At 35.2% G+C, this 26747-nt stretch overlaps 3 protein-coding genes and 1 long non-coding RNA gene across 10 annotated transcripts in view; 2 read left to right on the top strand and 2 right to left on the bottom strand.

The window, feature by feature from the left end:
• The window catches only part of LOC125681531 (cyclin-dependent kinase 7-like), a 153643-nt gene that overhangs the window by 103847 nt on the left and 23049 nt on the right, over positions 1-26747 (top strand). The window lies entirely within an intron of this gene.
• LOC125681534 (A-kinase anchor protein 7-like) overlaps positions 1-26747 on the bottom strand; it is a 63780-nt gene that overhangs the window by 35157 nt on the left and 1876 nt on the right. For 3 of the 4 annotated variants that reach the window (XM_056154611.1, XM_056154614.1, XM_056154613.1), the window contains exon 2: positions 21393-21589. In XM_056154611.1, the coding sequence (XP_056010586.1) occupies positions 21393-21421 (29 nt within the window). In that variant the 5' untranslated portion in view covers positions 21422-21589. Of the gene's footprint in view, positions 1-21392; positions 21590-22121; positions 22173-26747 lie in introns of those variants that run through there. The other variant, XM_056154612.1, reaches the window with a different exon arrangement.
• On the bottom strand, positions 13280-20790 carry LOC125666908 (uncharacterized). Of its 3 annotated transcripts, XM_048900241.2 has the most exons (5): positions 20032-20126; positions 15225-17543; positions 14848-14964; positions 14306-14483; positions 13280-13588 (listed from the first exon to the last, which is right to left on the bottom strand). In XM_048900241.2, the coding sequence occupies exons 2-5, from the start codon at positions 16390-16392 to the stop codon at positions 13498-13500; spliced, it is 1554 nt and encodes a 517-aa protein (XP_048756198.2). In that variant the 5' UTR covers positions 16393-17543; positions 20032-20126; the 3' UTR covers positions 13280-13497. The 3 variants fall into 3 exon arrangements, with proteins under 3 accessions (XP_048756198.2, XP_056010578.1, XP_048756194.2); XM_056154603.1 differs by lacking the exon at positions 15225-17543 and having other exon boundaries at positions 14848-14950; positions 20032-20790; XM_048900237.2 differs by lacking the exon at positions 20032-20126 and having other exon boundaries at positions 15225-18519.
• On the top strand, positions 22230-26385 carry LOC125681535 (uncharacterized). Its single transcript, XR_007372266.2, has 2 exons — positions 22230-22341; positions 25347-26385. It is a non-coding gene; the product is annotated as an uncharacterized LOC125681535 (long non-coding RNA).

Genomic DNA, 26747 nt, shown 5'->3' with positions numbered 1-26747 from the left:
ATGATAGTAGTCACAGGACAAAAAGTTACAGTTTATAAGAAAATAAAAAAACTATTGATTTTTTATATATATATATGAAAACATATCTGTTCTTTTTGTAAAGTTTAAGAAAATATATATGCAAAATTTATATTTTCTATGAAATTTTGATAATAATTATAAAATTGTTATTCCTTTTATCATATTTATTGTAAAATATATCATTTTGATTTTTAAAAAGAGAGATTTCTTATTTAGATAAAATAAAAATAAGCTGGATATCATTTGGTTTAGTATACTACATATTACATGCAAGGTGAAGATAACGAACAGTGATCAATCTCATAACTCCTACAAGCAATACAAAATAGATAGTTGGGCAAACACGGACCCCTGGACACACCAGAGGTGGGATCACGTGCCTAGGAGGAGTAAGCATCCCCTGTTGACCGGTCACACCCGCCGTGAGCCCTATATCCTGATCAGGTAAACGGAGTTATCCGCAGTCAAAATCGGTGTGCCAAGAACGGCTTAACAATCGGTATGAAACACTTCAGACAGCATTTGACCCAATGCGAGGTTGTATTGACGAACTAGATCGTTATAACGACCATAGAATTTGCGAAATGCTGACTTCAATCGAGACTGTTGAAATCCCTGTACCATCAACTTGTTTGTCAGTAGCTTACCTCGATTTAAAAACTGACTATACCCAGAACAAGCTCTTGCACATCGAATCAGTTGAGATATATAAACACCATATGCAGGTGATAATGGAATATTGCTACATAAATGTGGGAAGTTGACGATGGAGATGCTGAAATCATCCCGTTTGTCATACAGTTGAGTTGTCAGTTTGCCGTTAATGTCTAATTTCAATAAAATATCTAAGTATGAAGCAGAAGTGGACGTCTCTGTGGTGTCCTTTATTTCGAGCTCACAGGGATATATCAAATCGACATATGAATGAAAGCTATCATTGTTAATAGACAAAACGTCATCGATACATCTAAAAGTCGAATTGAAGGTCACAGCGAGAGATTTTTTCTTCTCACGTAGAAGTTTTTGAATAAATTCTGCTTCATATGAATATAAAAACAGGTCAGCTAACAAAGGAGCACAATTCGTGCCCATGGGAATTCCAACAGACTGTTGGAAGACCTGATCACCAAAGACCACGAAAATATTGTCAATGAGGAACTCTAGCATATTTTTTTATTTCAACTTCAGAGTACTTGTGTGTGGAATCAGAGTGATGTTTAACAAAGTAAGTTTTTGAATGACTGATCACTAGATATGAATATTTCCGTTTTCCGTTTTTGTTGAAGAAGCAACTGTCTATGATGTCAAAAAGTCTAGTCTTTAATTTATGGTGAGGAATGGTCGTGTATAGTGTTGAAAAGTCATAGGTTTTAATGCTATTGGTGTAAAACTTATACGGTACCAATTTTGATGCACCAAATGTCTTATTATTACATGTAATGATTGTCAAAACAAAATCTGATGACATAATTATGGTTGGCTTCCTTTCACTCCAGATCATTGTCAAAACAAGAGGTACTGTGAGCAATGCTCACTAAGAATACCCCCCGCTTACCCCAATCTCCCAAAGGGTGTTGGTAATAGGTATAAACTACCTCTTTTCTGAATGTAAAAAACAAATGGCATGACAAACCTTGGGTATTCTTGTTTGTAAGGAGAAATGGATTATCTAGGAACACAGCGTCTCCATGCGATGAAAAAAGCCGTTAAAGAATTTAAATAGAAACCATCTTGCTACTTCGATGTCCAGTGCACGTGACCTTTGGACCCCAAAATCGATAGGGAACATCTTCATCCCATGGGTAGTCCATATGTATGATATGGTGACTGTAGGTGGAAAGGATAACGCTTTAGAGCCCGGAAACCATATTGCTACTTCGATGTCCAGTGCGCTTGACCTTTGACCTTTTGACCCCAAAATCGATAGGGAACATCTTCATCCCATGGGTAGTCCATATATATGATATGGTGACGGTAGGTGGAAAGGATAATGCTTTAGATCCCGGAAACCATTGCGTCTACAGACGGACGGACAGACAGACGGACAACCCGATTCCAGTATACCCCCCCCCCCCCCCACAACTTGTTGCGGGGGGTATAACAAGAAGTAAGTGAACTATCATATAATAATTGCTATATAAACAAGTTAATTATTTTTCCTTTCTTATTATCTAGCAATGAACATTTAATAATGAACTAAAGGTGCTAAATGTGGCAAAACAAACACCAATAATGATGACATGTATTCCCTTCTACCTCCTATCCACTGTAAGAAATGTCTGGTGTCTGAACAACAGCTTTAGTGAGCATTTGGGTACCACCTGTTATTATTATCTTAAAAGTATATATGGGGTCTCATTTGCTAAGTCATTTGTGTGACTTTTCTACATATTTTGTGACTTTCTGTCCAGTGACGTTTATCCTGTGACTTTTTGTCCGTATACCAAACATGAATTCTATTTTGACTAATTTCGTGAAACTGGAACGTGTCCTTTGTAAGCAATTATAGTTGGGGCATAAGTGAACACATATACGTTGACCTTGAAAATAAATAAATAGATATTAGGTAAATAAAGAAGAAAAAGCCGCCAGACGTTAGTTTTGTTGTCTTATGGTTTTTATTGGGAATAAGAAGGGTGGCACGATCCCTCATGCCTGCTGGTTCCTATACACGACCCTGCTATATGTATATAGAGTCTAGTTAGTTAAATTTTAACACAAAAACAATTATCTCGTATTAGGAACGTCGTCCACTTTTGAACAAAAATACCCAAAGTAAACCTCCGAGTTGTATATAGTAGATGTGTGGTTGTTCGCATATCGGAGATAATTTGAATTCAGATAATCAAAAAATATATTTGAAATAAAAGAGTGTGAGAGAAGAAAAATACTATGCGAAATAAATAAATGAATGATGAAACAATGTTGAATATTGTTCGTAAGTTGGTCGAGTGGTACTTGTAATTATACGATTACGAAGGTTGGTCACGGTAGAATAACCTGGTGTTTACAGGTAATTGTTTACACCTGCACGTTAATCCAAGTTTAAGACGTCTAGCTGTTTGTTTGTTTTTGTTTTGAACATATTTTATTGATGAAATCAAAAGGATTGGAACAAGTTCTGACAACTTACAAGTCCCTTTCCTAAAATATTACAATATGTCATGCAAGGTAATAATTAACAGGTAAAATGTACAATGATTAAACAAATCTACAAGTTTCTTCTATAAATTTATGAAAAACTGAAAAAATAGTTATATTAGTTTGCAGAGGTAAATTCACATCACCGCATAATAACAATTTTGTATCAATATTAACCGAGTCAAGCATGAAAAGGCGATTAAAAAGATCATTTCTAGCCCTGGAGTAATTTTTACAAGCAAAAAAGAGATGGTATACATCTTCATTAATTTGTCCACATGTACTAGCTGTGTCTTGTTCACACCTGCTATCATGTGATTAGAATATAAAAGATGACTTAGGAATTGTTATGGAGATAACACTATTGTAAATATACTTTGAATAAAAAGCCATTGTTTTCAAGTTGTTTATTCGTTATATAGGTATCTTAGACATAATTCAGAAATCATATGCATTAAAATATCAATTTTGGAGTTTGATAATACACGTTAATTTGTATCTTTCAAGTTATGATGTGCATACGAAACAGAAAACCGAGAAGGGGGTTTATTATTACTATGGATTTAAAACCAATGGGGCACCGCTTCGAGTTAAACACCACGCATGCGCAGAAGCCGGTGATTCGAGAAGTTCTTTTCCCTATATATTCTATTAAGAGCGACTCTGGTCACCAGTGACAGCCACCCCGCTACGCTCCACTAATACCTCTGTCAACGTCTAAAAAATAGTCCAGAAAACAGAGACACGTGACCTTTGTCACATGTTCAAAATGGCTTACAAGAAGATCACCTTTATGTTTCTCCTATATGTGGGTCAAAGCTGCAACTTGTTTTTCTTTAAGAACCAAACCCTGTTGATATCTGTCAGCGATTCTTTTTAATTTTTCCGCGTCCTCCATATTTGTTTACATTAGTAATGCAATATTCTGCCGAGATATAATCCCTTGTAAAATACGGTGAAACAAATATATATCTTTTTTTTAATTTTCACATATAAACTATTTTGTAAGTTTTAAAGCTTAAAAATAAAACTGATAATTGATTTATTCATGATTCATTATGTAAATGTAAGTTTTGCCAAGAATCTTGTCATTTAGACGTTGACAGAGGTGTTGTAGCGCAGTGTAATACGCCCTCTGGTGAGAGATTGGGTTTATTGATGTATAAACTCTTGTTCAGCTTTATTTTTGTCCAATCAAAACAATTGTAATAAATAACATTGGAATTATACCACTATCAATTTCCACTTATATGTTTATGTATTAGAGTGAATAAGACGTTAATGATACCAAAATGAATCTGTGGTGAAAATATAAATAACACATTTTTCAGGGATTCGGTTCTGGCCTTTTAACCTCATCCACGGGCGCGCTTCCGGCGAAGAAATGCATCGATTTGATGCAATTCTTGCACCGATCCACGTCCGAGTCATCTTACCCGTTACGGAAAAGGACGAGCGCGTGATCCGATTGCACGTGGATGTCCTACATTCATACGCATATTACGAAGTAGTTCCAAATTTAGGATCAGAAAACAGCGATTTTAAACAATTTACAGTAAGCATCAATTTAATTGCACGTAAAACATTTCATAGTATGACTAAATATTTAGTCGAAAACATAAATGTTGGATATTAGAAACTTTTACAAGATTTCTGTAAAACACCGTTGACAGAGGTGTAGTGCGAGGAGCGCATGGAACTCTGGGTAGAGAATGAACGGCATTCATACAAAATTATTTAATCAAGATAAGGTCCCAACTGTTATGATTTATGGTTTTGTATTTCAAAAATATGACTTTAGTCAAAGTGATAATCAATGTATGTCACGACAATAATGACCTCAGTATGTTAGTTCGAATTGCCCAGTGACTTCAAAAACGTCACAATCATATCCCCTTAAGAATATGTTCTAAGTTACAATCCTTATTCCATTTTGCATTTTAGTCACATTCAGTCAGTCATATCTCACAGAAAATCCCCAAAAAGAATGGGAAATGGTTCATTTCCCTACTCTCAAGAAAATGTTAAAAAGCTTCCATAGAAATTCTATCTATCCAAAATGAATCTAGTAATTCATCAATCACATCATACATCAAACTCGGCACCCTCTTGTACAAAGCAAAATGTCTTAAAATATTTTCACTTGCCTATATGGGTTAAAATTTTGTTCAAGGTGATAGGATCCCCTTGTGTTCAATTCACCTGCAGAAATAATAAGAGATAACTGTCCCCTCTAAATTAAGAAATTCCCCCACAGTGCTGATAGTGATAGACATAATAATTTATTGATTGCACTTTATTGATTACTAAAGTATTTCTAATTATCAACCAAAATTTGAATATCAGTTGTTGAGTTACAAGTAAGATACAGCACTCGCAATTCTTTGTTATGTAAACAAGGCTCGTGCAATGTTTTTGTTTTGCATTAGATTGCTTAATTGAAAATAACGTGTTTAAAACAAAATAAGATGTGCCAAACACCAGAAAATATTAAATGTGTTAAGAATTAAAACATGTAAATAGAACAAGAGATGTTTGTAAAACACATATGCCCCCCATGGTGTATTGAGAGTAGTATCATCAATTCAAAATATTGAGCAGACAATATCTTCCTATGTCAAGAGTGGATTGACCATGTTACCTAAAAATCAATAGGGGTAATCTTTTCCTGAAGATGTACCAGTGTACCAAGTTTGGAGTCTGTCAAGCAAAGGGTTCTCAAGATATTGACCGGACAGTAGATATTCCTATGTCCAGTTTGACCCTTGACCTTTGACCATGTGACCTCAAAATCATTAGGGGTAATCTTTTCCTGAAGATGTACCAGTGTACTAAGTTTGATGTCTGTCAAGCAAAGGGTTCTCAAGATATTGACCGAACAGTATATTCCTATGTCCAGTTTGACCCTTGACCTTTGACTATGTGACCTCAAAATCAATAGGTGTCATCTTCTCCTGATGACGTACCAGTGTACCAAGTCTGATGTCTGTCAAGCAAAGGGTTCTCAAGATATTGAGCGGACAGTATATTCCTATGTCCAGAGTAGATTGACCCTTGACCTTCAACCTTTTGACCTGAAAAACAATAGGGGATCCTCTTCTTTTCATAACCAACCCACATATGAAATATCATTACAATCAAGTGAATGGTTCTCAAGATATTGAGCGGACAACTCATGGTCTACCACATGGGGTTAAGACCAGCAGTTTGACCTTGACCTTTGACCACGTGACTTGAAAATCCATAGGGATCATCTACTCTCTAAGGAAAGCCTCTGTATCATTTTTGGCTATTATCAAGGAAAGGGGTCAAAAGATATTGAGCGGACAACACATGGGCTTAAGACCAGAGGTTTGACTTTGACCTTTGATCATGTGATCTGAAGGTCAATAGGGATCATCTACTCTCCAAGGGCAACCCTTGTACCAAGTTTAGTAGTTATCATTCATAGGGGTCAAAAGTTATTGAGTGGACAACACATGGTCTACCACATGGGGTAAAGACCAGCAGTTTGACCTTGACCTTTGACCATGTGACCTGAAAATCAAGAAGGATCATCTACTCTCCAGGGGCAACCCCTGTACCAAGTTTGGTTGTTATCAAGCAAAGGGGTCGAAAGATATTGAGCGGACAACAAATGGTCTACAGACCGACCGACCGACAGTTGCAAAACAATATGCCCCCTCTTTTTCAAAGGGGGGCATAAAAATATAGATATATAACAAGCGGTTATCTGAACACATTGTTTAACGTTCTAAAGTTAAATCTGTAAACCTACGATGTTATTTTACATGGGTTTTACAAAGTAAAGTCAAAGCAAATGACTTTAAAAAATGGTCGCATTTCCTAGAAGTCAAAGTAAAACTTTTTCTACATAGCCCATTCCCGAAAAAATTGCAAACGGGTGTCCTGCTTACTCGATCATAGTGCAATGGTGAGCGCATGATGCACTAAGCTCAAGCTAAATTTAAGTCGTGTTAGTGCAAAAACAGCGCTCTTGATAGCCGAGACAAATAGCGGTCCCGATAGCCGAAACAAACAACAAAAGTATCGACAGTCAGAACAAACAACGATAGCGATCTCGATAGCCAAAACAAACAATGGTCTATATAACCAGAACAAACAGCGGTCTCGATAGCCAGGACAAACAGCGGTCTCGATAGCTTGAACCAACAGCGGTCTTGATAGCCAGAACCAACAGCGGTCTCGATAGCCAGAACAAACAACAACACCGGTTCCGGTACAAAGACAGTAACGATGGGGCAACCCAGAAATCGGACTTGTGTGACTGTGTTCCTTAAAAACTGTGACTGCTGACTCGCCTTCTTAGCAAACCTTAAAACATTGTGGATTTATACACTGTGTTCTTAACAGACTGTTGTTAATATTTAATGTTAAAATTGTATTCTTTTAAAATTTATCAAAAATGGTAAACTTAAACCATGCGTTATTCTTTAACACACTTCAACACTGGTAAAATAAAGATTATTCCTTGTGATGTGTCTATTGCACATTGCAATATTGACTTGTCAATATATATCTTGAATTGTTCAAATAACTACAGATATATTCCAAAACATATTTTCATTTTTATTACATATATTAATTCAAATAATTTCTTTCACATGGTATGAATAACTTATTTTGGGTTGTACAAAGATTATACTCATTAATCAATCTTTAACTGGACAGATGTAATTATATCTTGCTCTTATCCAAATGATCTTTGAATCTACAGCTAAACACCATGGCTTACTCCAAAAGGGCTACTGGAATCTTAATTGGACAGAGAGCTTCAATTAGTTCAAAGACTATAATCAATTCCTCTATCTGTGATGCGCTTGTTAAATCTTCGCAAATTTTGTGGTACAATACTGCATATATTTATATCATGAATGTTAGTTTAGAAACAAAATAAGTATTCATATATGATATAAACTGTTGTGTAGCTATATTTCATGAACAAATGTGTATTTTTTAAAGTAATAACCATTGAGCAGGGTTACAGAATTGCTCTCTAACATATTCAGGGATTACCTCCCTTAAAACATTGCTTTTTTTTGTAAATACTTACAATTTCAAACATTTTAATGACCCGATTTTAAGCTATAATTTACATTTCTATACAGATGCACAAATTGACAAAGTTTGTTGATTCTAGGACTCATATTTACATAAACCCCAAAAAAGAGTTATGCCATATATGACCTTATAACTATAATTATAGGTCACAGTGACCTTGATTTAGGGCGCGACACACCTTCTTAAAATGCATTAACGGACCAAGTTTGATGATTCTAGGCCAAATAATTGTCCAGTTACGAGTCGGACAGGATTTTGCCATATTTGGCCATATCGTCTTAATGGGAAAGTCACCGTGACCTAACGTTAAAGTGCGACCCACCCTCTACCCAAGATGTATCAGCTGAAAAAGTTTGATGATTCTACAATATAGGTATCATAGTATTTGAGTTACGAGCCGGACACGAAGCGAGACAGACGGACACGATCGACAAACCATATTACATCCCGACTAAAGACGGCAGTATAAAAAATGTATGAAATCATTAAATACTGGTGTTATTACTGAAATATATAAGATGACGTCAATTTTCATCGAATTTAATTTTTGGCGACAGAGTGACATTTACATGTAATGCCTTTTTAAAGTTTTAAATATATATTCAGACCAAATCCGCCATACAATCAATCGTGTCGACTTAAAACGATCAAACCATAAACTTATCCCCATAAATTATCCGCTTGCATATTTTCGATGTGAGGCAGATGAACAAGAAGTCCTTGACGCGCGCGCAACATGCAAATATTACGTTGCACATGGTGCGCTATAGGGCTGTGCGGTGCACCGAAAATTTCGGTGCACCGCGATTCATACCATTCGATTCGATGCACCGATTACAAATTCCGGATTTCGGTTCGGTTCGGTTTAGATTTTACTTACACCAAAACAAAAAATATGGCGTCCGAGTGATGTTGAAAACATGTGGATTTTTATGCAACAGAGATTTAAATCACTACTGTGTTGAGAGTTAGCATTTTCACCACTCATATACCAACAGAATATGGTCCGTAAGATCATTGCAGTTTATCTTTACATGACATAAAGCATTTCTGTCAGTGGTGGAATGAAATCAACATCGTAGGTAATGAAACAGATTTGACAGTTAATATGAGAGAAGTAAATCAATAAAGGAGAGATTTTCAAAGACTCTCAATTGATAGAATTATTGAATTTTTGCATATCAATGAAAGCAATATCATATACATTTTAGATTCACTATAGATTTGTTTAATAATCCAAAACTTATGTAACACGTTGATATAACAAATTTTGATAGACTGTCAGTGTTTTCTTTTTTCTATCAAAGTTATAAAATGTCATTATGAATAGATATGATGTTTACAAATGACGACAGATAGTTATATAACTTGAATAAAATCAAATCAAATATGCTACTCATTAAAATTGTTAATTTTTGTGGTGTCATTAGATAAATTGGACCTAACATGAACCGAATCGAAAATAACCGAACCGTGCTGTTCTGAATCGAAACCGAACCGAATCGAGCTAACCCTGAATCGTCCCAGCCCTAGTGCGCTAGATTTATTTACACCTTGAACTTTTCGGAAATCAAGAGTACACTTTTGGTTATATAACAACGTATATTTTTGTACACTCGGTTGGAGGTGTGTGCTGAAGAGCGTGGTGCAGAATTAAAAAGGCAGAAAAGGAGAATCCGCGGTTAAGACAATAGTGTATTTTTTGTTAATTTTTATTAATTATGCAATGACATATATATATTCAGACTGTAACCCATTACATGCAATATCAAGTGTTTGGACAGAGAAAAAAAAGATTCGCAATGTTTCATTCGACTGCGACACTGAACAATTTTATCAAATAAACTAAAGCGAGGCAAGATGGCATGTATGCACTTGGGTCTTCAAATATATTTACTTTATTTACATACCCCTATTATATACATCGACTGAAAATTGAAAATTTTAATTGAAAAAAAAAACACGGTAAAAAATAATCGTGAAAAACAGAGACAATTGAATACTCGATGAGATTACAATCAACTTTTATAAGTACATGTGTCAATATTGCCATTGGGAAAAACACAAAACACAGAAAGTGTCATGTCATTGATGTTTTCATTAAATGTTCAGCCCGAATGCAAATCTTGTGACTGTACATTAACTATACACATCACATTCTTTTAGAATGTATTGATTTTACGCCCATACGAAATAGACTTCTTAATAGTGTGCAATCAATAAAAGAACTTTTTACAAATATCGACAATCATTATATTATACAATATTTACAAGAATGCGACTTTTACAGAAAAATTTGAAAACAACTGTTTATGTACACGAATTGTTTTTTTAACCTGTTTATATACGTCTTTTTAACTTTTATGTCCATCGGATAGGACGTTAAAGGGTGTCGGATCACAACCCCCTTGGCACGCAAAAGATCGTTTCCCTGATATTCGAAAAAAGTAGGCTCCCTTGGGGGCCGTCAGGGAAACTCAAACACTCACAACCAAACATAATTCAACTAGTTAACCGCCGTAAAATGGCTGAAATATTGCCAAAACGGCGTAAAACCCCAATCAATCATTTCGTACCTTCAAGCATGGGGAGGGGGTGGGGGCAAACCAATATATCGTTGCATATGAAATGAAAGGTGCATATATATATATAAAGTGTATGCTACACAGAAATTTCTGTGGTTGCCAGACCCGCGGCGACTTTGATTGCCTTAATACCTGGTAGGCTATTAGAGTTCTCGAACTGAAGGCAGTCTCTGATTATGTCCAGTCTGAAGGACAACAAGCCTATTAATTCGTAAACAGAAATGTCGATATCATGAATTAAATGGGTTAGAATGCAATATGTAAGACTGTAAGTTCGTCATTGAAGGTGGTTTTCCGTTGGTTTGAAGTATTTCTAAATTTAGTTCTAAGCTCACAAAATTTCCCCAACTTGCCTCGTTGGTAAAAGTAAAGAAACTCTTCTTTTTTGTGCTGATTATTACAGCTATAGATACTGTACAACACAATATAATGGGACTTGTAACTGTTGAATCTCTCCAATTTGTATCAATAGCCTGCTGTATGTGCTGTCACAGGAGTTTGAAATTTTATCAATAAAGTCAATAAAATTCACTTGATTGACCAAGCCATGAGATATGCGTTAGCATAGCGAACAGGAATGAAACGCTGTTTTGGAGAAATCTCGAGTTTCGCTTTGAACCACCGCGCAATGAATATAACTCGTCAGTATTTATCACTAACAACATTTGCCTACTTAAATTTGCCTCTTAACCCCTCTTTAATGCTGTCAGTATCCACTTTATTTGATTCCGTGTAAACATTGACTTTACCGAGAACCCATTGTAATACGTCACATTCACTCCGGGCCTGACATTTTTGTAATCCAATGATTTCGCGCACATGCAACTTTCTAAACAATTATAGCCCTTTGTTTTTAAACTCTGAACATAGTTTCTTACCTCAGAATAATATGTTTTACGGCGTGACCGTGTTTGAGGGCGAAGCAAAAAAATTTTGGCATTAGTATCTATATCCAAAACAGAACAAAAACAACCCGAAGTTAGCATGATTTGATCCGCCTATATATTGAACGCGGGAAATATAACGCAAATGATGTAAACAGTACATTGTGACGTCATATTCAGCGTCGTATTTTAGCAGATTTACAAACATAGCGTCTGAACCACAACAACAAACATGGCTTTAATGGTGGAGTGATTATATATGATTAAAAAAAATAAGATTTACATGCTTTTACGAATTTTTGTAACATCTCAGAACGACGTGAACTAGGGTAGACGAGATTCAAAATGGAGAAATACATGTCCACGCGATAGTATTCGATTCGACGCCATTAGTACCAAAATTTTCAAGTTCCATAGGTATGGTTTAATTTTTCATTGTTTTCCTATATTTTCCTTTTAAACATGTATATACGTGTTACCTATAGGGAGAGCTCCGCTCTCACGGCCCTTCGGGCCGTGAGAGGGCTTCGCCCTCTATAATAATTGATATGACATAGGATTTTATATGTTGTGTTTTATTTCATTTGATTAAAAAAATATGTGGGAGCATTTTATCATTTTTTTAAAACTTGAAATTATAAGGAATACAAAAATGTCAGGCCAGGAGTGAATGTGACGTATATGACTCATTATTTGCTCTAGGGCTAAGAAGGTGGGACATACAGTGTGAAAATTAAACTTTGCTTTATTGCATTAAAATTGCTTGCTTTATAATCAATGATACCTCTATTTTCAGGAAAAAATGGTGCAAAGATAGTTTTACTTTTATTTCTAATTTTAGAGGCCATTTTTTGCATGCGGTGTCTACCAAAAAACTCACGTAACAGGACAGACATAAGAAAGAATTTTTAACTAATACAAAGAAACAAGAAACTTATTTGACACATATTATGCTTTAAAATGACAAGTAATAGTGTTCTTTTGATGACATATTCAATGGTATTCAAACTTTCTATTTTTATTTGGTAATCATACTTGTCAAACATAGTCGTAAATGCAGACACTGGCAGTATATGTCTGTCCGTTTAAAAATATTGTCAAAACTGTTGTACATGATGACTTTTTTCATTCTTGACAACAGCTGTTAAGCCATATTTATCTTTGAAACATCATGGTCAGTTGTAGATATTTGGTATAAATGGAGAAAAGCAAGGTAATCGGGAATATAATCACGTAACAGGACAGACGTTTATTGTCACATTATGTTTTAAGAACTTTAAAGTCCAAGATATGTGATTTAAAAGAAGTACCAGGGACAAAAAACAAGGTCGTCATATCTTCCTATACAAAGTATCTAACCTTTTTATTATATACTTTCAATTTCATTTAGAAATTAATAATTTTATTTTTAACAATTTCTTTATTGGTTTAACTGAGTAAAAGATGAAATCGTAATATATATACTAGCAGCATGGTTGTTATCAAAGTTAATACCTGCGTTCAGAAAGAAAAGAAAACAAACACGAACAAACCTGAATGAATACATGTATACAAAAAGGTGAAATGGTAACTGATAAATTTTTTTATTACATTTCAAACTTAATTTGCAAATAAACAATATTGAACATAAATGACAGTGTTCATTTTGTTCAACTATTTGGGGTCACCAATACATTCTGCCTAGAGAACAAATTTACAGTAGCATCTTGAACCAATCAACACAAGTTCAGGTTCATTAATCTTCCTTAGAATGTCCGTTTTCAGCAAAGAAAATTCCTCTGAATTTATTGTCCAATGATCCTTTGAAATGTTCTTGAAAAAATTAATATAAATAAATTTTTCGTCCTGTTTGTTGTCAGTGGCATTTCTTGTGATCTGAAATAAATAATAAACAAGTTATTCACCACTACACAATATACAGTTAATTTTTTTATACTAATCAATACATGCACCTACATATATTGAACTCTATCATCTATTGAACTCTATCATCTATTTAACAGGTAAGGAATGTAAATTCGATCTGACATCAATATCCAAACTTGCTCTTCAAAAATGTTGAGACCAAATTGAAAATTTAACAGAACCAATACATAGTGAAAACTTATAATATGAAAAGCAACTAAAATAATCAAAAACTGACTGATTTTCTAAATTCTTGTGGATTATTCAATTTTAACAAAATCAACAACGGGTAGCCAGCATTTAAAAGGATTCAATTGGTTCCATAAGCCAATTTGTAGTTTCAGGTTAATTCAATAGAATGCAAAACAAGGTAATACAAACTAAAATCAAAATACACATTAAAAGAACCAAAATTCAACAGACTGCAACTTACAACTGCTGGTATAGACACTGAGCCATGCTTAACAAGTACATAGTTGCCTGGTGCAAACCTACGAAATCATACATGTACAGACTGATGGTTACAGTTTTTTAAGGATGTTACCGCCTTTTCAAATACATGGCATTAGATATGACAAAAATGATATGTAAAGTGGTATTGAAATCAAGTATTAAAATCAATACCATGCATGAAGCAGAAAGAAGCAAATTGGTTATTAAAGCAGACATGAAATGTACAATACATACCCAATATCATCTACATCTTTAATATAAGAGAAGGAAGTGTTTGCGTCGTAACTCAAGTCCTGAAGCTCTCCAACATTAAACAGGTCATCACTTCCACCAGCCTCCAACAAATCAACCCCTTCAACTGGAGCCTGTTCATGGTTCTCAACATTGTGGTCAGCAACAATATCATTTTCATCTAATGGCAAAATATGGATAACATTTAGGGAAATGTATAAAATAAGAACTCAGTATAACTTTAATAAAAACATACTTCAACTGGATTCTTGTAATTGTAAAATTTCACAAATTTAGATTTTTGATTTTTTGCCTTTTTTACTTATATTTTTTTAAGGAGTTTGACTCAAAACTCAGACTAAACTCTGAAACATAAAATGAATCTAAATTCAAAAGCAAACAAGACTAAAAAAATGTTTTGTGTGATCCCCATCCTATCAAATGAGGAATATTTAAAGAAATACATGATACCATGAACCGGCATTTGTTTAATGTGCATGAAGACAAACAGGAAGAAATTTCTTGAAATTGTTTTGTATGTTTACCTGCATTCTGCCGGATCAGCATTCCATCCTCATCATCAGCAACAACTGCATCTAGCACGATACCTTCAGCATCATGATCCAAATCATCCTGATCCTCCACAACCTGTTGTTGGATTGCTTATATTTGTTAAGGAAATTTCAGAATTACAATTCACCAAACTCAGGGAACGCGGCATGCATAAAACAAGTTCTATACGTGTATAGCACTATAGATTTGAAAGATAAAGACATTTCGTTTATCATGCTCTAGTCTTTTGTATATTTTGTTTGATTTATAATGTACAGTTGCTGTCCTTGGTTTTGAAATAGAAAATTTAAGTAATAGTCATTTCTTAAACATAAAGTTAAATATCAACACATTTTTTTTGAAAGGATACACTTCAAGAAAACTGTCTTCCACATTTCAACATGTCCTGTATTGGTACATCTGTCAAATCTGAAGCATAGGCATTGCTCACAAAAGCATGACAGTCGTCTTGTCCTAATTGTCCCCCTCTGTTCCCCCAACACTGAGTGTAGTTTCCTGGTTCCCTCTACTGTTTTGACATTTCTGTCATCTCTCTTCCTATTGATTGCTGTACTGTCAACCCATAATATGGTTCTTCTTTTGTGCTTGCATTCTGTTTCACCTGCTGGACCTTTCTCTAGACTTTTCACACAATTGTAGAAGGACTTAGCATCATATATAATTGCCTCACCATTTTTGACTGCTCTTGTTCCTTTCGCCTTCAAAACCCCCGCCTCTCCATCACACCGGTTTTTTCCATGCCTGCTACCGTAGTAGCATCTTTCAACTGTGCAACCTAAATCCTCCTTACTGCAACTGGCATCCATCAATGGTACTTTGGACTTGTATTGACCTGCACAGCCATCACTAATGATGTAAGCATGATCTATTTCCAGCTGTCTTTCTTCCTTTAAATGTTTCATGACAGATTTGGTGAAAAAATTCACAGCATGGCTATCATGACATAAGTCATCACTTACAATGTCAACGCATTCATCTACAATTTCTCCGTCGTTTGGGCATCTATACAGAACAACACATGGGTGTATTGTAACCGAGTCTTTAGCCCAGTGGGCACCTTGGATTTCATTTTGAGAGAAACAAGTATAGTTCTCTGCAAAGTCTATCGTCATAACAACTGACTTCTCTGGAAATTCTTTGGAAAGTTGACTGAATTGATCCTGTTGCCATCTAGCTTCAAACAAATGAATAGACAAAAAGTCGAGCTCATTTGCAATCTCATCAATAAGCTCTTCAGGTGTTCCACTCTTTAACACCTCTTGTCGTTTGGAAACTTCTTTGTTTGTTTTTCTGTTAAAAGTTTTAACAACTTCCCATTTACTCCATTTGATTTCCTCCTGATTATTGATTTCTATTACATCTTTCAGTTGAGTTTTTAGAATTGCAGTCCCGCAAAGTGCACACTTCCTATCAATACAATCTCTTCTATGGTACTTCTTATCCTCCCCTTTAGGGCAGAGAGTCTTATTCACAGCATCAAATTCATCATAAAGTTTTAACTCTGCATGATCTTTCATTGTTAGATATTTGTTAATTGCAACAAGTTTTAGTTTCAAGTTTTCACAATATTCGCATAAACACTGATATAATTTTCTATAACCTTGTGTTAAAACATTCTTTGGTCGAAGTGTGCAAAACTTTGAGAAGGACAGCTTTTCATCAGGGTTCTCTTCATTCCATCTGTTCCATAAACTTTTTTGTGAGGTTGTTAAAACATGTTTTTCTCTCAGATCTTTTTTTATTGCTTTCTTATCGGACACTGTCACAGCATTTGTTTCTTTTTTGAAGAATTCTACAATGCTACCTTTTGTTGCTGGTGCTAAGGCATCTTTTCTAATTTTTGCAGGCTTTGGACAAACAAATTCATGTGATAAATACTTTTTTTTTTATCCCTGTGGCGGCACAAAAAGTTTTTTGGAAATCCGGCTTCTGACTTAATCGTTCAGAAAAATTCCTCAGGAACTCCTTTCTTTTCTTTTTTTCAATCTTTGTTTTACCTTTCAGACCTTCATGGATTGTTTTGACTGTTTTGAACATTTCAGTCAGATTCTTTTTTGATGACGGTGAACAGATTCCTTCATTTTCTAATGCTGCTCTCTTTCTTGGAGTTGCTTGTTTAAGTAATTTCTTCACAACTTTTGCATACTTTGTAGGACTCTTAGGTATTTGTTTCTTTGTTCTGTAAACGGCTTTTCTTAGTGCAGTCTCATTATATGAGAAACCTGTTTCTTTCCCTGTTTCTGTTGTTGACTTGGCAGGAAACCTCATAGCTATGCCTGGAGTTTTCTTTCGTTTCAGTCGTTTTGCAGTAGCATCCTTTTCTCGTATTCTTCTCTTTTTCTGCGATGAAAGATTAGCCCGCCATTGTCGCTTGTATTCCCGCTGCTTCTGTTTCTGTTCTTCCTTATCTTTCCTTTGCTGTCTTGTTTCTGGTAAAGATGCAGTTTCGTTTTGATCACTGCTGTGCATTTCTTCTAACATTTTCTTTTTCTTCTCTCGCATTTTTTTCATGCGAAGTTTGCTCAACTCTCTGTTTCTTTCCTTTTGACTTTCAGTCCATTTTTTTCTGTGTTTTTTCATTTCCTCAGCATGTTTCTTTTTCATTTCTGCCTCTGCTATGGGATTTTCTTTTATTTTGTTTCTGAACTTATTCATTTTTGATGCCATTCTGAAAACATATGTTCTTTTGCTACTGAGTGACTATTACGAACAAACTTTATATTCAAAATTTGGATCTAGTTCAAACCCCCCCCCCCCCACCCCCATTAAAAAATAATAGTAAAGAACCATTTGTGAACGAATACCAACATACATTTCGCAAAATTCTTGTGTCAACATTTTGTGGACTAAGGTACATATAGATCTTTATTATTGATAGAAATATAAAATTTATGTAAAGATCAATAGGAATTTATGACTTTTTTAATTGGGAAGGGGGGTGCAATTTATTCATTTTTGATGCCATTCTGAAAACATATGTTCTTTTGCAACTAAGTGACTATTACGAACAAACTTTATATTCAAAATTTGGATCTAGTTCAACCCCCCCCCCCCCCCCCCCAATTAAAAAATAATAATAAAGAACGCATTTGTGAACGAATACCAACATAAATTTTGCAAAATTCTTGTGTCAACATTTTGTGGACTAAGGTACATATAGATCTTTATTATTGATAGAAATATAAAATTTATGTAAAGATCAATAGGAATTTATGACTGTTTTAATTGGGAAGGGGGGTGCAATTTATTCATTTTTGATGCCATTCTGGAAACATATGTTCTTTTGCTACTGAGTGACTATTACGAACAAACTTTATATTCAAAATTTGGATCTAGTTCAAACCCCCCCCCCCACCACCACCCCCATTAAAAAATAATAGTAAAGAACCATTTGTGAACGAATACCAACATACATTTCGCAAAATTCTTGTGTCAACATTTTGTGGACTAAGGTACATATAGATCTTTATTATTGATAGAAATATAAAATTTATGTAAAGATCAATAGGAATTTATGACTTTTTTAATTGGGAAGGGGGGTGCAATTTATTCATTTTTGATGCCATTCTGAAAACATATGTTCTTTTGCAACTAAGTGACTATTACGAACAAACTTTATATTCAAAATTTGGATCTAGTTCAACCCCCCCCCCCCCCCCCCAATTAAAAAATAATAATAAAGAACGCATTTGTGAACGAATACCAACATAAATTTTGCAAAATTCTTGTGTCAACATTTTGTGGACTAAGGTACATATAGATCTTTATTATTGATAGAAATATAAAATTTATGTAAAGATCAATAGGAATTTATGACTGTTTTAATTGGGAAGGGGGGTGCAATTTATTCATTTTTGATGCCATTCTGGAAACATATGTTCTTTTGCTACTGAGTGACTATTACGAACAAACTTTATATTCAAAATTTGGATCTAGTTCAAACCCCCCCCCCCACCACCACCCCCATTAAAAAATAATAGTAAAGAACCATTTGTGAACGAATACCAACATACATTTCGCAAAATTCTTGTGTCAACATTTTGTGGACTAAGGTACATATAGATCTTTATTATTGATAGAAATATAAAATTTATGTAAAGATCAATAGGAATTTATGACTTTTTTAATTGGGAAGGGGGGTGCAATTTATTCATTTTTGATGCCATTCTGAAAACATATGTTCTTTTGCAACTAAGTGACTATTACGAACAAACTTTATATTCAAAATTTGGATCTAGTTCAACCCCCACCCCCCCCCCCCCCCCCCCCCCATTAAAAAATAATAGTAAAGAACGCATTTGTGAACGAATACCAACATAAATTTTGCAAAATTCTTGTGTCAACATTTTGTGGACTAAGGTACATATAGATCTTTATTATTGATAGAAATATAAAATTTATGTAAAGATCAATAGGAATTTATGACTTTTTTAATTGGGAAGGGGGGATGCAATGAACTATATCCAGGTAACATATATAGAATATATTTATTCACCAATTAAGGGCCCTCGGGGGCATATACAAATTAACAATTAAACATTATAACTACATGATACAATTTACACATGTGTACCATATACACATGTTAAGGGTTTCTACATTGACATAGGTAACATGTACATACAGGTCATAGATAATACTGAAAAAATTTAGTTCCACAAGACAAGTTTACACGTAAATTTTATTCACGTAACAATGACAGACATTTAAATTCTGTAATTTATAACATTCAAATCTTTTTTTAAAAATCGCGTTGTTTGGCTTTGGAAAAAGCAGAGTATTTAAAAATTAATTTGTTTCCTACTGTTTGCATTTAATAGAATCAAAAATAACAATACCCTTTTCACGTAATCTTTACGGAAAATTGCAGTCTGTAATTGTTACGTGTGTTCAGAACAGAGGAATATCATCGTCTGTAAATTTTACGTGCGAAGTTTGTACAAGTCGGTAAATTTGGACTACATTAGTTGATAATTTTTCACAACAATGTTTAAATAAAACATTTGTCGTAAAAAATATTTGCACACAGGAATTGGATATTAATACGACGATAATAGCCAGAAAAATGTCTCGATTCGCTCAGTTAATGGGAGTTTTGGCAATATTCACGTAACTTTTATACCAAATTGTTACTCACGTAACATCACGTAACATACCTGACAGAATTTCATCTGTATTGAACTTCTGACAACAATCACAAGTGCGGAAAAGCTATTTCTGTTCAGTTGAAAGGTCGCCGCAAGCCATGCAGTGCGCATGCGTAACTATTTATAATCTTGGAATTTCCCTCTTTGAAAGCCGAAAATAGGGTAACACACGTAACCACGATTTTTACCGACATTTACAAACATGTAGTTATCTATAAGACTGATGCCACATCGTTAGTTTTAGAATAGTGGATGCTTCTATATCATATTTAATAGAATATTATTGATGTAAACATGCTGTTTTACCCCACAAAAATTATCACCATTTCAATGGAATTTCACTCCATTTCTCACGTAACCTGACAGACCGACACACTTGGAACGCTAACACCCTTTATTCTACACATTCGTTTGAGGTCTATAAGAAACATAAATAAACTTTACCTGCATTTTTCTAACCCTTATATAGTAATCTTTTCAATTATACCAACCGTTTTCTATAATAAGCAATATTATGGCAAATGTGCTTAAAAAACAAATAATATTTTTTTCATGTCCCATTTAGGAGAGGCAGAAAAACACAGTTTTGGGTGTTGACAGATTAAAAACTAAACATGACACATATTGAATGTATTTCAGATATTATTTATTATTTTATTTACACAAGACAATATAAAATATCTACTTAAAACTTTAAATTAATAACACACAGCTGAAAAATAAATCCATTTTATTTTCATATATCAATAATCAGTAGAGCAAATAATGAGTCATATACAATGGGTTCTCGGTAAAGTCAATGTTTACACGGAATCGAATAAAGTGGATACTGACAGCATTATAGAGAGGGGTTAGGAGGCAAATTTAAGTAGGCAAATGTTGTTATTTATAAATACTGACGAGTTATATTCATTGCGCTGCGGTTCAAAGCGAAACTCGAGATTTCTCCAAAACAGCTTTTCATTCCTGTTCGCTATGCTAACGCATAGCTCATGGCTTGGTCAATCAAGTGAATTTTATTGACTTTATTGATAAAATTTCAAACTCCTGTGGTGCTGTTCACAACTTGTTTAAATGTTTTCTCGCCTCACCACGATTGACACGTATGACGTCACTGGCGCGAAAATCTCTAACGAGAATATGCATATCTGGCTTTTTACACTTTCGATACAAAATAATCACTAAAGTACGCTTTATATTGAAAAAATAATACTAGCACAATGCAAAACACCACATTTTCATATAAATTTACAAGCAATAGAATTCGTAGTAAAAACCCTTTACGCACAATCACTGTAAATCTAATTATCTATTGCACAAAGTCACTCAAGAAATAGATAATCATAGAATTCATATTTCCCTATACTCACATTGTCATCCTCTCTCTGGATTCCGCCATCCTTTCCCCCCGCCTTACAAAGAAGTATATTATGTGGGGCGAATGTCTGCTTATCTCTAAGTGAAGGTTAAAGTTGAAATGACGTCACTATTTTTTCTTTCACTTGCTGCGCGAGTAACTATAGTCCCAAGCAAAGTTGCACATGATAGTTGAAGCATACATTTTCCACTGAAAGTAAACAGATTAAATTGTTTAAAGCATATCTGTCCTCCAGTAACTATATATTATTGGGCTTTTCCCAGCACAACTCTGTAATTTTCAATCACGACATGGCCAATAGAGGAGCGGATCGAAGATCTGGTTTTAATCAGATTGTGTAATTTTGGAATGACATATACACAGTGTATATTCGCATTTATGGACGAGATCAAAAGATCAATATCCAAGAAAATCTAAATTTAAGTAGTTGCGGCGGGGATAAAAACTCCCATAAATTTAATAGCATCTATGGTCCCTTTGGGCTTTTCAAGCGGTTTTGATGAGTTCTTCAACTGATTGCATTCAGATGATCTCCCCTTTGTTAGCGTCCTTTTTGCACAGTGCAATAACATGACGCACTTCTGCACTAAACTGACCAACCCATCAAGCCTTTTTGAGGTCTTTTTTGCACGGTTCACTGAAAAGCGAATGGTAATAAAGTCCATAATGTTTTATATTGCGAATTTCACTTTAAATACCGAGAAAAAGACATGTTATTTACTTCCTGAAAAATATTTTGAAAGCCAGATTGACTTTCGCTTTGATTTTCTGGAAAGATAAGTTGTCGTTTTCGGAAACCACACTGAAAACCACTGGGGGGGGGGGGGGGGGAACACGTAAGAACATGTATTGCTGATATTTGTAATTCAATTCATGTTTCGAAAGAAAGTCAGTCATTATGACAATTTGCTATTCCTCCTTAAATAATAAACTTTTGACAGGTATGTTTATAGTGTTATTTTAGAGTATGAAATAATTTTTATATGGTACTAATTTATAAGGCAGAGTGGCTTTCGCTTTGACTGTATGGAAAATTATACCTGGATATAAGTTCATTGCGTTTTCTTAAAACTACACAATATCACCCTTTTTTAACACATCTATTCCTTTTTGCTTAGCCAAAACCAGTCAATGACAGTTTTATGTTAAAACACAATTTTAGCACAAAGAATGAGAATGCATTTGAAACAGAGATCCATTTATATTGGGGTTTTTTTCCTGAGGGTTCTGATTCTCTTTCCTATGACATTCCAGAGCCCGGTGAACCATTCATCCACAGGAATAACAAGGGATGGTCTTTCGAGTTTATGCACCCCGTTGAATTCTAGGTATTAATGGCCCAAGTTTCATCAGAATGACGGCAGTATGATTTCTGAATTCATTACCTAGTACTTTGATACTGTTGACGATATCATCTAAGGCTGTAGTGAAAAGTCCTAAATTTTCTTTGGTCGGGGGACATACCATTGTATACTCCCAATCTAATCTCGTTGAGTCCTGAGATTCTAGTATGGTGGGGGAAATAATATTCCAATCCAGTATCTGTTGGGTTCTGAATACCGGTAGGTATGAAATCCATTGTATGAGTCAACTCCATGAGTCTCGATGACATGAAAAATGCGAAGATTGATTGAATATTGTTTAACGTCCCTCTCGAGAATATTTCACTCATATGGAGACGTCACCATTGCCGGTGAAGGGCTGCAAAATTTAGGCCTATGCTCGGCGCTTATGGCCATTTAGCAGAGAGGGATCTTTATCGTGCCACACCTGCTGTGACACGGGACCTCGATTTTTGCGGTCTCGTCCGAAGGACCACCCCATTTAGTCGCCTCTTACGACAAGCAAGGGGGTACTGAGGACCTATTCTAACCCGGATCCCCACGGGGGGAAAATGCGAAGATAATGTACAGTGATCAATCTCAACTCCAAAAAAGAATACAAAATTAAAAGTTGGGCAAACACAGACCCCTGGATACACCATAGGTAAAACCAGGTGCACAGGAGGAATAAGCACCCCCTGTTGACCTGTCACATCCGCCATGAGCCCTAGCTATATCTTGATCAGGTACACGGAATAATCCGTAGTCAAAACTAGTTTACAAAGATGACATTTGACCCATTGACAGGTTGTATTGGGTTACCGGTAATCATACGCAGAACAAGTTCTCACGTAATTAGTTGAGGGACATAAAACACCATATGATGGTGATGATGGAATATTGCTGCATAAATATGGGAAGTTGACGACAGTGAAGCTGAAGTCCTACCGTTGGTCATAAAGTTGAGTTGTGAGTTAGAGATGTAATTGTCTTTGATCCATGTCCAATGACAGGTAACCAGAAGAAGAATGACCTCCGATACTTGATCGAGAGTTCTTTATCCGATAAATTTTCTGGAAAAACGCAATGCCATGTACTTGAAAATACCCAACGTCAATGGCATGTACTTGAAACAAGAGGCCCATGCACAGGCCTTATCGGTCACCTGAATACTAGTGAAAAAGTATCGCTACTTCCATGGGCTATGAAATCTAGAAAAAAATTCCTGTTATGAATATCTAAGCTAAATTCTAATGTTCAGCAACAGCATAAAACAAGATGTGTTCTTAAAACTTCACTGCCCTCAAAAGTGCATACACTGATGACAGGCTTTAAATAATAGGTGTATTAACATTAAAACATCAAAATATACGAATAATTTGGACTCATCCTGAAGTCATAACCCTGGGTTATGAAATTCACCATTTTTTGTACATCCTTTTCTGCTATTCATAAGGATGCATTGAGATTTTATACAATATCAGCAAACTTACACATAAATACTATATCCCAAGTTTAGCCCCACCCTGGGGTCAGAACCCTTACTCTGGGGATCATCAAATTTACAATTTTGGTAAAAGACTACCTGTTCTATCCATTTAGTTTCAATTTAGTATAAACAGCACTAAAGAAGATGTTATTTAAGTGTTTTACACAAAAAACACTATATTCCAAGTTTGGCCCCGCCCTGGGGTCAGAACCCCTACCCGGGGATCATGAAATTTACAATTTTGGTAGAGGCCTTCCTGCTCTCCATCACAATGCATTTAGTTTTTCTTACACATGTGCGGTTCTTGAGAAGAAGATTTTTGAAAATTTGTCAATTTTGGGCAGTTTTTGCCCTGCCCCTAAGGCCCGAGGGTTGTAGGAATCCTGAAATTTGCAATGTATGTTTCCCTTGTTCCAAAGACGCTTCATACCAAATATGAAAAGAACTGGAATGATAGTTATCAAGAAGAAGTTAAAAATATCTCTTGTTCACACATTTGATAACTGACCATTTTGGTCCCATCCTGATACCAAATCCCCTACCCCTGGGATCATCAAATTTAAACTTTTGGTAAAGGACTACCTGCTCTTTCTAAAGATCCCCGGGGATCATGAAATTTACAATTTTGGTAGAGGCCTTCCTGTTCTCCATCACCATGTATTTAGTTTTTCTTACACATGTTCGGCTCTTGAGAAGATTTTTGAAAATTGGTAAATTTTGGGCAGTTTTTGCCCCGCCCCTAAGGCCCCAGGGGTGCTGGAGACCTGCAATTTACAATTTATGTCCCCCTTGTCCCAAAGATATTTCATAGCAAATTTGAAAAGTTATCAAGTAGAAGTTAAAAATGTTTAATTGTTAACGCACGACGGACGACAACCGATTGCAGTAGGTTACCCGAGTTTACTTTAAAAAAAAACAAAAAACAAAAAACACCATGTCGTGACACGGAAAAGGCGGGTTTTCTGGAAAAGCCCATAAGGTTCAAAAGTATAAATACCCCAATAATTTTGTACTTTTTCATACTCACAATGGGTGGCAATTCTACATTAAACATAGATGCATGTGTTTATGTATTGCAATGAATCAAGGTTGCAAAATATTCTTTGATTTACAATTCTCAAAATCTTTTTTCTAGAAGAAATGCCTCGGAGATTGATTGTCACTCATTTCTTCATGAAGGGTTTAAAGAAAGCTATGTCGAACAACTCAACAGATACCAAAGCCACCAGAGTGGCGCGTCTTCAGCATGGCTACATGTAAATCATGCTAGGAAACCAAGTCGCATGAAATTGTGAAAAAAAATCTTAATGTATTTATTACCTAAGGAAGACCCAAGAAGTGATTGAATGAGTGTAACACTATGGAATTCGAAAGCCAAAGGGTTCAATATTCTATCTTTGTAATTATGTATTTGTTGTTCCTAAATGCGCCATCGGTTCAATGTAAATAGAAAAATGTTAATCGTTATCTTGACATTTGTAGTGCATAACGGTATATTCGTCATTTGAATGGCGTAAGATGTAAATGGAATATATGTTTGTGTAGATGCGTAACAAGTGAATGCATTATTTATTCAATGTAAATTTGAAATTAGATCTTCGTCATCCGTAGTTGAGCATTTGCACATTGTAGTTTGTTAAGTCTATGCGAGTTGTGGTAAATGTGTTTTGGTAATCCGTCCGATGTTAGTTCGACATTCGCATTTGCGCAATTCAACATTTGTAAATTGTTCTACCATTATGACGACAGAGGGCGCGCGCTACATCGTATCTTTTGGGAAACAGACTATAGAATCATATTATAGGAGGACCAGTTAATAACACTCGGGACTACTTGGGTGTCTAGCACACTCAACATTAACCGGTTGGCGCTAAAAGTCGTTGAAAATGTGCTGCTGAAGTAGTTTGATCAGAGACTTCATGTAGAACATTGTTGTAAGCATCAATATAGATGACTGGACTGATTTTTTCCATGAGTTTACTTTAAACAAACAGTGTATGCCATTTAGTAACCATATACCACCAGGGACGTTACATTTATTTGTGCGAGACCAAGAACTCTTGTACATATTTGCTTTGATTGGGATTGATTTTCGTTTTCGCGCCCCTTCCCCACCATTTTTGCATTACTGCCACTGAAATACGTAATTCACAATATTAAATAGTTAATATGTACTTTGGGTAAGAATTCTAAAACACGTAAAAACTATTCTGGTTTCATAGACGTCGGAAAGTTGGGGGGGGGGGGGGGGGGGGGGCTAAACCAACAAAAAAGTTTCTACGTCGTTTGGGGGTGTTATTATGTCTATCTTTGCAAAAAAAGTGGAGGGGGGCTAAGCCCCCTCCCTAGTCCCCCCCCCCCCCCCCTCGGTTTCGACGCCGTTTTATATTTGTAAACAAAGTGAATCAGTTATCATTTACCAGTTGTTTTCATTAAATAACAGCCAACCTTGAATGTAACATATTTAAAGTTTTTATGTAATAGACCAGTCGGGCTATTTTTCCATAATTTTTAATAGGCCAGGCCATAAAACCAG

The sequence above is a fragment of the Ostrea edulis genome, chromosome 2, assembly GCF_947568905.1.
Source record: "Ostrea edulis chromosome 2, xbOstEdul1.1, whole genome shotgun sequence".
Lineage (NCBI taxonomy): Eukaryota > Metazoa > Mollusca > Bivalvia > Ostreida > Ostreidae > Ostrea > Ostrea edulis.
The sequence above is the reverse complement of the archived record's forward strand: the minus strand, read 5'-3'. Positions and strand labels throughout refer to the sequence as shown.